We start from the raw sequence: 12,829 nt of genomic DNA, 5'->3' as shown, positions 1-12,829 counted from the left end.
ACTTCTAATTTAGTGTTTCCATTTTTTCCTAATTTATACTTCTACTCCACCACAATTCTAAATCAAGTATGCCTATTGTATGTTTTACTTCACTATTTATTGTATAGCTTTAGTATTCACAATCATTATACAAAATAATAAAGAGGAGACTTTATTGATCCGGTGGTGAGCTACCTGCCAAGTCATAGCCTAGGCCTACTTCTGCGGTTATTTTGGTGAAATTAACTCAAAAGCAACGCAAAAGTAGTGTAAAGCATTACAATTCAGAGACAGCAGTATTGTAATATAACTAATTTCTTTCAATTGACAGTAACTAGTAATCTATAGTGTATTACATTTTCGAAGTAACTTGCCCAACAAACAAATTAGAAATGTAGTCATAATTTACGGACCTGTAAATACGTCATATTGTCCTTCAGAAGAGATTTTTCAACATGCTGTGTGCTGCAGAAGCTGTAGGACTTTCTACTTTCTCATATTTTCAAGCTGCTCCATTAAACTGAATATGCTGTATCCCATAATAAGTCATCAATGATAAATGAAGCGTATGATGAATGAATGAAAATAAGCGATTTTTAACTATATAAATGTAGATTGGATGTTGTTGAATTAATCCTCAGTAGTTTTACATTGTTTAACGTCACACTGTCTGCGCAGGCGCACTGTGAGCCCCAATCAACTGCTCCTCGGCGCCCGGCGCGCTGTTTCTCTGAAAGTTTCTAGAAGGTTCAACGGCGCCATAGACGTATGCAACGGCGCAAGAAGTGAAGCGACAACTAAACTAAACCATCCTGAAGCTTTTTGTGAAGAGAAAGAAAGGAAGCTGATGTGAGGACAAACTCAGGGCGGTTTATCACGCGAGCTAGCTAGCTGGCTAACGGCTGAAAAAACGGTAGGTTAGCGTCCCGTAGCTAACATCAACGTTAACTTCTTTACACTGAACTTGACCCTTTCTGGTAGCAACAGCTGAATTTCAAGAGAGTAGATAACTTTCAAACTTCATTATTACAATTTTAACTTAAACTAAACATAGCAAACTGTCTTCTTGGTTTAGTTTGCAGTTATTTAACTTGGTATTTAGCTAACTGAACCGTGTGATTATCCGTTAGCTAGCTAGCTAACGTTAGGCATAGATATGAACGTTAGGTTACAGCTGAAGGAAGAGGGTGACGTCACAGACGGGACGTTCAGTGTCAGCTTGGTGGATTTTGGTGGATTGGACTCTTCTGAGGAGAGCGAGGCTCTCCAGATATGACTGGACAGCTGGCTGCCATGGAAACAAAGAGCCCTGACCGACCACAATGTCATCTGTGAGTACATTTCTATTTTATGTAACTTACTGTAAACATGTTCCTGTGGTTTTCTGTCCACATTCTCAGATAAACTAATATCCACTAATATTGCACTGACAGTAAAACCTGAACTCATTGTAGGAAAGATGACACAACAGTTATTTTGTCAGCTAATTCCTTGTCAGCTTAGTATTCAACAACTGCATCTCCCAGGAGTTTTTGCCAGAACCTGTATAACACATCACACAGTACAGTTTGTGCCTCCCATGTCTTGCCTTCAAATTCAAGTCACAGAGCTAAGCAGCCAATCTTCTTTGACAAATAAAGGGGACATCATGAAGTCCAAAAACAGAGAGGTGGTAGGTTGGTTGCTATGTGGGTGCCAGGTTTGAGGTTTGAGGTTACCCCCACACACACACACACACACACACACCTTTTTTCTTGTAAATAGAGAGGGGAGGTGCAACGCTGACAGGTTGATACAGGTACATGAGAACAGGGAGGGACAACACTGACAAACTGAAAGTGTTCAGACAGTTTAGACTCCATTTTGAGTCGGCAGAACAGAGCAGGAGGAGGAAAACTGAAGGCTGAGGCAGGGTGAGTGTTAATCCAACATTTTATAATTTCAGTCAGTTTTCTTCCTGTGGACTGTAGAGGAAAGAAATGGTAGAATTAACTCAACAACAGTTTGATTCATCTGGAATAGGGCTGCATGATATGTGATATTGCGATAAATAAAAAAATAAAGTGTACTAAGTTCTGTCTTTCTGCTGTTTTCAGTATTCTATAACAACTTGCTTGTTTAATTTCAAAGGAATGAAAGGAAATCATTTCCAATATTTGTATTGAACAAATTGAACATTGTAAAAGGCACCACTAAAAAATGACAGTTACATTTTAAAGTGCCGTTTTCTGCTGATATTTTCTTTCAACTAACACAAAAAATCTCTGAGTATCTTTTGCAATATGTTGCAGCCTTTCACAATGTGTTTATTGCGTTAGTTGATATTGCGATAACGATACAAAAGCGATATATTGTGCAGCCCTAATCTGGACACAATGGGGTGATTGGCTGAATAATGCACATTAAACTGGCTGTAACCCTGCTGTAAAGACAGCTGACGAGCTAGAGGTGTGTGTGTGTCCTCCTGTTCTCTCAGTCTTGCGTGTGACTCATAAACAAACTTGTTTGTCTTGATTCATGTGTTGTGAGCTCACAGTCAGTGTTCCTGTTTTACTTCTCAGACTGACTTCAGATCAGAAGATGAGTGATGTGGAGGAAGAGGAGGACGGAGCAGAGTCTGTAGTATCTGGCTGTCTGTCTATGAAGAGTGACCGGTCCAAAGGTCTTCCTCTAGAGTTCAGTAATGAACCTAGACGCTCAGACACAAGGCAATAAAACTGCTGAATAGAATTTGGACACACCTTCTCATTCAATGTGTTTCTTTATTTTCATGACTATTTACATTGTAGATTCTCACTGAAGGCATCAAAACTATGAATGAACACATATGGAATTATGTACTTAACAAAAAAGTGTGAAATAACTGAAAACATGTCTTATATTTTAGATTCCTCAAAGTAGCCACCGTTTGCTTTTTTTGATAACTCTGCAAACCCTTGGTGTTCTCTCAATGAGCTTCATGAGGTAGTCACCTGAAATGGTTTTACCTTCACAGGTGTGCTTTGTCAGGGTTAATTAGTGGAAGTTTTTCCCTTAATAATGGGGTTGGGACCATCAGTTGTGTTGTGCATAAGTCAGGTTGATACACAGCCGACAGCCCTATTGGACAACTGTTAGAATTCATATTATGGCAAGAACCAATGTTAGGTTGTAAAAAGATAAAACTATGCTTATGTATTATGTTTTAAATAATAAATTGTATGCTGCAGTCAGGTAATGAAAATAGGAATGGAATCTAGAATGACTAGCCTACTAACTAAAAACAGCTGGTTATTTCTCTCCCCCTCTCTTCCTGTCTTTGGTTAAATTGATTAGGTTAAAACCAACTATTAACATATGAAGAGGAATATCTCTTTGAGTCTCCAACCTCCTGGTGCCAAGTCTGGGTTAGAACAAAGGAAATGCAAACTCTGTAAACTTGAATATAATCAACACTTCCATGATAATCAACCTTAGTCTGTGACCTGGAGTAGACCTAAATTAAGAGGTGTGTCCTTATCCTGAGAAAAGAGGAATAAATTTGGGAGCAGGAGAAGGATTCGAGGCCACAAGCCTTGGACCCGACAAGGGAACAGGTTCTGTGGTCCGCTGGTTGCAGTGTATTGTTTTGTCATGTTGCATGGCTGCTGACTGTCTTATGTGACTCCGCAAGGAGAGCATGAGATCAGTCCGCTGTCAGCTGCAGTGTAACATTTGTGCCTTGACTATCGTTTTCATGTTGTTTTATTAAACCATTTTGCATAACTTTTAATATTCGACCCTAGCCTCTCCTTCGTCCTCAGAAATCTAAGAACACGTCAATTGTAAATAATCTTACACCAATCAGCTAAGTAAAGAGAAACGAGTGGCCATCATTACTTTAACAAATGAAGGTCAGTCAGTCCGGAAAATTGCGAAAACTTTGAATGTGTCCCCAAGTGCAGTCGCAAAAACCATCAAGCGCTACAACGAAACTGGCTCACATGAGGACCGCCCCAGGAAAGAAAGACCAAGAGTTACCTCTGCTGCTGAGGATAAGCTCATCCGAGTCACCAGCCTCAGAAATCGCAAGTTAACAGCAGCTCAGATTAGAGACCAGATGAATGCCACACAGAGTTCTAGCAGCAGACACATCTCTAGAACAACTGTTAAGAGGAGACTGCGCGAAGGTCAGGCCTTCATGGTCAAGTAGCTGCTAGGAAACCACTGCTAAAGAGAGGCAACAAGCAGAAGAGATTTGTTTGGGCCAAGAAACACAAGGAATGGACATTAGACCAGTGGAAATCTGTGCTTTGGTCTGATGAGTCCAAATTTGAGATCTTTGGTTCCAACCGCCGTGTCTTTGTGCGACGCAGAAAAGGTGAACGGATGGATTCTACATGCCTGGTTCCCCCCGTGAAGCATGGAGGAGGAGGTGTGATGGTGTGGGGGGGGGCTTTGCTGGTGACACTGTTGGGGATTTATTCAAAATTGAAGGCCTACTGAACCAGCATGCTACCACAGCATCCTGCATTTAGTTGGACCATCATTTATTTTTCAACAGGACAGCAGTGTTGGGAACGTTACTTTAAAAAAGTAATTAGTTATAGTTACTCACTACTTGTTCCAAAAAGTAACTGAGTTAGTAACTGAATTACTCTATAATAAAAGTAACTCATTACCAGGGAAAGTAACTATTTGCGTTACTTAAAAAAAAAAAAAAGTTGCTATATGTCAAAGAATTTGGAAAAGAATAAGGCCTTTTTATAGTTGTGCGTCGGCTCCACGCAGAGCTCTCGCCGTAGCCTTAAAAAGTGGCCTGATGTTTATACTTGTGCGCTGGTGTGTGCGTCGAGCTGCGTGTGTGTGTGTGTGTGGGGAGTGTGTGGTGTGAGAGAGTGCCGGTGTTCTGTCGATGTAGCATACTTTGTCAGAATAGCATACCGGAAGTTTAGTTTTATAGCGGGGTCTGTCAATTTGGCCTACTTTGTCAAAACAGCATACCAGTGTTTGTGAAGGGTATGCTGTTTTGATAACCCCTGGTTTAATAAAAGAAATACAGTTTATAAAGGGGTATGCTGTTTTGATAGCCCATTTTTTAATAAAAATACAGTTTCTATAGGGGTATGCTGTTTTGATAACCCCTGGTTTAATAAAAAAAATACAGTTTATAAAAGAGGTATGCTGTTTTGATAGCCCATTGTTTAATGCGATATAACAGCCCGGTCTCATGGAAGTTCGTGTAATTGTGACTTTATTTGAATCTATTGATACGTGTTCACGGGAGACGTTTTTGTCGGTTTTACGTGGACAAGACGAAAATGTAAAGTAATGTATTTCACCAGCGGGCCGCGGCTCTCCCCGGCTTATGGAGCGACCTTTTCTGGCCGCTTCCGGCGTCCCTTGCGCGAAAATAACGTTACATTTACAAAGTCCTAAAATAACGTTACATTTACACGTAAAAAATAACGTTACATTTACACGTAAAAAACGAGAAAAACGTCTCCGTGAACACGTATCAATAGATTAAGAATAACGTGGCCATTTACACGAACTGCCGTGAGACCGGGTTGGATATAATACACCAACATTTACCGCTTGTAATCTTAGGTATTCTGAAATGATGGTTTAAATTTAACGCATGCGCAATCCCACAAATTTCCCTGCTGCGCATGCGCATTAACCGAAGGTATCCCATTCTGATGGGTATGGTGTTCCGTTAGAACACCGGCGATTACCTTCGGAGCTCGGAGCGAGTAGCGACTCTAGAGTCATAGTGAGAGAAACAAAGTGCCTCCTCTGTGCTTTCTGACCATGGTGGGACATATGTAGCAGGAGAAGTGAACCCTCTCCTTGATTTCATGTTGTTTATGGAGAATAAGAACCAGGAAATGAGTCGGGAGAAATGCAACGCTACCAAGCCACGGCCGAAGCTACGTATCGCTCGCGGCGTGTAGTTACATTTTTCGAGAGGTGCACGTCAGGCTACGGTAGGGTCCGGCGTAGACGCAGAGGGGTCTGCGTCTACGCCGGACCCTGCGCCGTCGATTTAACGCACAACTGTAAAATGGCCATTTTACGCTACTCTCTTAAGGGGGTTGCGGTTAACCGCCATACCGCGGTGATACGTTGCTTCTCCACCGCAGTAAGAAAAAAAACTATACCGTCACAGCCCTACTGGAAAGAAAACTTCAGGATCCTTCCACCACTTGAGGGGATCAGTGTCACTCTCCACACTTGCTGACTGCAAGTAACTTGACAGTTCATTTTCAATAGCCCCCCTCTCGGTTGGTGCAGTGGTGGTGGCTGTGCGCTGCTTGAAGGAGCTTGCCATTGTCTTATCTTTTGGTGCTACTGCTGATTTGCAAAGCTCGCTATCAGCCTCTTCACATGCCAGGAGACTTTCGTTAAAAAGGTGCAGCACAGGTTTCACATATGATAGAGTGACGTACTCCTCACCTGGCAAAGCATCGGTAAAGTCCTGGAGAGGTTTCAGGACCTTTTGGACTGCTTCTAGGACCTCTAAGTCCTGCCAGGTAGGGACAAGGTGCCTGGTCTTTTTGTCAGTAGACAGGACTTTGGCCAGTGCTCCTTCCTGCTCCAGGACACTCTGTATCATCTGGTGCCTTGATCCCCAGCGTGTGGCAGACTCGGTTATGAGTTGGTGAACTTACTAATCATAACTATCAAATATGATATTACTTTATTTTCTGAATTTTAATCCTGTAACTGATTTTCATGTATTATTATTTTTGTATGATTTATAAATTATGACTATACTGTATGTACATTTACTCATGTTTCGTGCTTGTTGTTGTTCTTAGTATTTATGCTATTTTTTAATACTACTTCATATTTTTACTCCACTAAAAACTCCACAATGTTTAGGCCTACGTCTCAACATTAGTTTCTAGTTATTTACAGTTTGCTCTTTCAATCCAGAGAAAAAAAACTATAGTCTATCATAATAGCTAAATTTGTTACCTTGATGATATCAACAGGCTAACCATTTTAAAGTCATAATTACCTCACCTTTACCAGCTGTAACATTAAAGTGGTAAACACATCAATGCATCACTAATTCTTATCCAATAACCTAATAAATATGGTTCTGAAATCTACTATTCTGTATTGTAAGTGATTTTACTTTTAGCACTTTAAGTGTTGTGTTTTATTAATCTATTTAACCTCTATTTAACAATCAGTTTTTCAACGGAGACCTGGCCAAGACAGCAGCAAAAAAACACAAAGTTGCAGACAGACAAACAAAGGAAAACAAGGAAAAACTAACATTTTAATATGTTTTTGTTTAAAGTAAAATATCTGAATACTCTTTACAACGCTGCACTCACCGATAGCCAAGTGTAGTCTGTGACCGAAGCACTGCATCCTCAGCCACTCGTTCAGCTCAACCGCTTTGACGATGTTGCTCCCGTTGTCGGTTGTTATAGCAACCAGATGCTTTTCTTGGAGTTTCCATCTTGCAACTGCGTCCTGCAGGGCCTCAGCTATATGCTCATCGGTGTGGGCCTGGGGGAAATAACTTATTTGGAGACATGCTGTTTTCATCTTCATCTTCCAGTCTTGAATGAAGTGAACTGTCATGCTCATGTAAGGCTCGCACGTCCTGCTCGACCACATATCGCTGGTCAACGCAAAATGGGTTACGTTAGCGAGCCGGTCAGCAAGACTCTGCCTGACTACAGTGTACATTTGTGGCAGTGCTTCTCGTGCAAAGTAGTTGCGACTGGGAAGCTCCTATCTCGGGTCCGTAGTTTTCAGTAGCTTTTTGAATCCGACTTGTTCCACAGTTGCAACAGGGAGCATATCTTTAGCAATGTGATAGGACACCGGTTTAGTTATAGTACACCACTTGTCATTTTTCTTTTCATAAGGCACACTGCGGGAAAATGAAGTTTGCAGTGAGCTTTGTTTCAGGGCTGGAGCTTTTTCGGTTTGTCGATGGCTTGCGGCTGGGGCTTCTGCAGCGCGCAGTTTCACGCACTCTTCGTATTGCAGTTTGTGCCACTGTTTTAGGTGGTGAACAATATTTGTAGTGCTTCCACCCCTGGCTGTAACGTGTTTATGGCACTCCCTACATATAACGTGATTTAGTTGCTCATCTGATACTTTGAATCCGAACCATCTCCAAATTTTTGAGCCACTGTTTTTTTCTTTTACTAACCAATTCCTCCTCCGCAGGGGGGGGGGCGCAGGGAGCAGTGCAGAGAGCTCTCGGTCAGCAGTAGGCTATGCTTGGAGCAAGGATCACAGCGCAAATTTGAACTATCTATATAAATATATGCGATATGGTCTAATTCAATATCACATTTCGATATAATCGATATATCGCCCAGCCTTAGTTGGAAGTGACCCTGCTAGTTTTCACATCACGTCTGAACACAGACACATAAAGTCAACATGTGGAGCTTTTCCCCTCAGAAGTTAATGTTGATGCAGCCGTTACCTCCTCTGTTCATGTTCTGCAGCTCCTGCTGGAGCAGCTTTCTGCCAGCAGAGGTCATGGTTTCCTCTGTTTCCCCCAAAAGAATGATGCCGCATCTGTCTGCACTGAACAGATGATGTGAATCATCAGTTGGTGAAAGTGTAATCATAATTTAGTTTAACTTTAAGATTTAAGATGACAAAACTGGATTTAATGGATGTTTGACTTTGAGGTTCCATGTGATTCCACTCTGGGTCACAGTGATTGGTGATTGCATTCCTCTGTTAACTTACCTCCTTAATCCTTGTGTTGTCTTCCCGTTAACCATGCAACTTTTTGTTATTCTGAGTCAACATTTTGACAAGTTTCTTTTGTCACTTTTTTTTTATCAATTTTTTTTCTACGCCTTTTGGCATTTTTGTGGGATTTTTCCTGCACTTTTGAAGCTTTTTCTGACATTTTTGTCTTTTTTTTTAATCTTTTTTTATTTTCATATTCTATACAATTAAATAAAACACCCAAATTCAATGAAAGTAGCAAACTGATCATGTATTTTACTTGTGAAAAGAGTTGTATGCAACCATCCACGTTGCTTTTTATTGTTGAAAATTTGGTTGAAAAAAACTAAATTTCTGATATAGAAACTTTTTGAAAATGGGTCAAATTTGACCCGAGGACAACAGGAGGGTTAAGTAGGAATGGACAGCTGCATGTGTACATTGATGCACGGCTGAGAACGTTGTGTGTATTGCCCATCAAATGATCCAGTAAACTTTGAATGATATATTTCTGTGTGCGACCCTCTCTTCTTTATATCTTCTATGTATATAACACAGCAGCTGAACAGAGCGCAGTGGCAACCCTTTCAAAAATTCAGGTTTTGCTGTGTAACAAACATAAACATTTATTCATTCATTCATTCATAACATGCATGAATGAAAAAAAAAAGGAACAGGAAGAACAAAAAATCTTATGGTACCGGTCACAAATAAATGTTTAACGTTCATCTTGTTTGACACCAGAACACTCAGAATTAATCGGTTTTATGGGAATTTGGGCTCTTAAAATATTTCTCTTCCTGATTATTAGTTTCCAAACTATCTTTCATTTCCCATTCCAGCTTTCATTCCGTCTTTACAACATCACGTTCACCGCAGTTTGAGTTTTGTTCTGAAGTGTTAAGGCGCTGACACACCAACCCGATTATCGGCCGTGGGACAGTCTGGCGAGGTCGGTGACCCGAGTCTGTTCGGTGTGTTCCGTGCTGTCGTCAGTCGGAGGAGCCGTCGGCCTTCATTTGGGCCGATCTGACTTGTTGAATCGGCCAGCGGGCAGTCGGACTAAATGACCGATTACCGGAAATGACGAGCGGGATGAGCCTCTCAACATCTGACGAAAATCTTCTAAACTGACCTTTGTTGATCTGAAATGAAGACAGATTCAGCAACTGCACGGCCTATTTCTCACTTAAAATGTTTTCAGAAACACGTTTCGGTGAACTATTTTCGTAAAATATGAGATCGTATTCCAAAAGAGTCGCCATTACGGTTAGTTTTGGAAATTCGGGAGAAGCCAGACCCACGTGACGCGTTCGTCCAATCAGCCGCCTGCTGTTATGGAGGCGTAATACTACGTCTTGCGCACTGATCAGTTTTCTGCCGAAGGTCGTCGGGAACAAAGATTTTAGGGGTGAAATATTTCACGTTTTGGGTTAAAATCGGAGACCACAAATCAAAAGCTTGTCCTGGTCATAATTAAACTTTGAGGAAACTATATTGTTCACCACATTATTATACAGATATTCACCTTTATGTAGGATAATCTAACAACGACAACTTTCATGTTCTTCCAACAAAATGGTGGCCTTGTTAGCCGGTTAAATTGTGGCAATTTATTTGCTGCATATTATGTTCCTCCAACAGTATGAGAGTCTACTTGTGGAGGTTTAGTAAGCAGCGAAATAATGATTATGCTGGTTGATTCTGGTTCTTATCAAATCCTCTGATTAGTTGGTAGTTTGGATTTTGTTAAATTTATCCTAAGTAGTTTTCAGTGGTGGAGGATGTACTGAATCTCAGTACTTAAGTGAAAGTACAAATAACCAGAGACATATTTACTTTAGTAAAAGTACCACAATGACAATCCTACTTAAGTAGAAAGTAGAAAGTACCTTTCCTCTATGTAATGAACCACCCTCTCTTTACGGAGTGGCTTTTTGAGACGAACATTCAGGAAATGACAACCAGGCTGTCAACCATAAAGCATCAGAGCAACTGAGCTCTCATCTCCGCCCGTGGTAGCAGCAGTCAGGGCGCCGCCCGCGGAGAGAGCTACGGGGATCACTGTCACTTGCCATCCCTGACCTGCTCACCCACTCCCACTTCGGGCTTTGGGCTGGCTCGTGCCGTTTGTGACGGTCAGGAAGACGTTTTGGCAGGGGTTAATACTGATCAGAAAATGTAACGAAAATGTAACTTAACGTTGTAGAAATGTAGTGGAGTAGAAAGTATAATTGCTGCAAAATGTAACGAAGTAAAAGTAAAAAGTATGCACAATTGATTCTACTTAAGTACAGATACGTAAAAAATGTACTTAAGTATAGTAACAAAGTATTTGTACTTCGTTACATTCCACCATTGGTAGTTTTACATTTTATAACATTCACATTTAGCCTTCATAAAGTAACAGTAAAGTAACTTAGCTCTTTTTATACAACACCAGCAAAATATTCACACCTTTTTGTATATTGGAATTTTATATTGGAAGAAACATCTATATACACTATATACAAATATAACTTTTTAAAAACCCTGTACATTATGCTTCACATTGTTTCCACACATTCAAAGGTTTCATGTTCACGGTTCACAGTAAAACGTCTGGGTCATACACCTGCTAACAGTTGTTGCTCTGACAGCCGTTCCAGATGAAGTCACAGATTTTATTACTGTTACCTGCCGTGAACCGTGCTGAACACAGTTTCAGTTTTATTGTTTTATCTCTTTAAACATTTACCTGGATCGAATAATCAAAGGTTACTTCTCTCCATTTACTGGAAATCACTTTGGAATCAGTTGCTTTGTTCGCAAACATGACACGCTCCTGTCCTGATAGTTTAGACAAGTTTTTTGTTTTGTAACTTGGAGACTTGAGGCAGATTTATTCAGCTTACTGTTATTGTTGTTGAGGAATGGTGACGAGGGGTAAGTGTTATTATATTATTATTATTTCACTGTCCGAGGGTCGAGTTTAGTCTCCTTGTGGCAGGTATCTGTTTAACTTAATCTGTGAGCACAGTGCTCAGATTTACTGGAAAATAACTGTTACTAAATTGAGGAAATTGGATCTGTATTGGTAGTAGGGTTGGGTACCGTTTGGATTTTTACGATTCCGATGCCGAACTGGTACTTTTAAAACAATTCCGATTACTAAACCAATTCTTAAACTGAAAAATGACATCAAAGAAAGGCTCTTTTATAGAGTTTTTTTAATTGAAATTGTTTTAAGTACTTTCCCAGAGGGAAAATATGGCATTTTAAAAGTAGTTTACATTTACGGTAGCTAGCTAACGGTAGACTACAGAGCGAGGGGGATATTTTTACGTCCGTTTCGGAGCGAAAGAGGGAAAATATTTTAGTCAACACATTAAGTGGAACCGAAATGAGGAACCGAAATTTGCGTTCCAATCCGGTCCGATTCCTACCGGTTGCGTAGGAACCGGTTCTGTAGTGGAACCAGGTTTCGGTACCCAACCCTAATTGGTAGATAATAAATCAGTGCAAACGGTTATACAACTTTTTAGAAAGCTCTTTAAATTCCCTGCTCAAACTTTGTATTTAAGTGATTCTAGTACTTAAGGAGCTTGCCTGATATCCGATAGAATTGTCATCTCATTTCACTTCGTTTCTACTTTCAATCTGATTTCGATGGGGGAGCATGATTCTATTTTTCCTAACCAATCACTTGACACAAGCGGATTCTGCAGATGTTTTTACAGTTTTTAATGGTGATCCAGATTGAAAATCTGTGGAACTCTGGGTCTGCAGATTCCCACACAGAGAAACATATCTGTTTGACTCTAACAATGTTTTAAGACGACCGTGATACGTAGCTCTGCCAACAATCTGGTTCAGCTGTTGCCTGATATCAGAGAGTATTGTTATCCTTTACACTCCGTGGAGGGGGCAGATTCAAAGGTCTGTACTAGGGCTGCACGATATGAGGGAAATATCTAACTGCGATTATTTTGACTGATATTGCAATTGCGATAGGGAATGATCATTTTTATATCATTATCATAAATCATTTACAGTACAGGCCAAAAGTTTGGACACACCTTCTCATTCAATGTGTTTCTTTATTTCCATAACTATTTACATTGTAGATTCTCACTGAAGGCATCAAAACTATGAATGAACACATATGGAATTATGTACTTAACAAAAA

At 40.4% G+C, this 12,829-nt stretch overlaps 2 protein-coding genes across 5 annotated transcripts in view; one reads left to right on the top strand and one right to left on the bottom strand.

Annotated features, from left to right (window-relative positions):
- Positions 1–12,829, top strand: part of LOC120552569 (NLR family CARD domain-containing protein 3-like) — a 1,238,648-nt gene that overhangs the window by 981,389 nt on the left and 244,430 nt on the right. Inside the window, exons 1-3 of one of the 4 annotated variants that reach the window (XM_039790740.1) lie at positions 706–892; positions 1,110–1,310; positions 2,541–2,687. The exons of 1 other annotated variant lie outside the window; for it this stretch is intronic. In XM_039790740.1, the coding sequence (XP_039646674.1) occupies positions 1,252–1,310; positions 2,541–2,687 (206 nt within the window). In that variant the 5' untranslated portion in view covers positions 706–892; positions 1,110–1,251. Of the gene's footprint in view, positions 1–705; positions 893–1,109; positions 1,311–1,804; positions 1,893–2,540; positions 2,688–11,441; positions 11,587–12,829 lie in introns of those variants that run through there. 2 more of the 4 variants (XM_039790739.1, XM_039790741.1) reach the window with 2 other exon arrangements.
- LOC120552568 (NACHT, LRR and PYD domains-containing protein 12-like) overlaps positions 1–12,829 on the bottom strand; it is a gene marked incomplete in the record, with an annotated part of 803,490 nt that overhangs the window by 650,409 nt on the left and 140,252 nt on the right.

This window comes from Perca fluviatilis, chromosome 22 (genome assembly GCF_010015445.1).
Source record: "Perca fluviatilis chromosome 22, GENO_Pfluv_1.0, whole genome shotgun sequence".
NCBI lineage: Eukaryota > Metazoa > Chordata > Actinopteri > Perciformes > Percidae > Perca > Perca fluviatilis.
The sequence above is the reverse complement of the archived record's forward strand: the minus strand, read 5'-3'. Positions and strand labels throughout refer to the sequence as shown.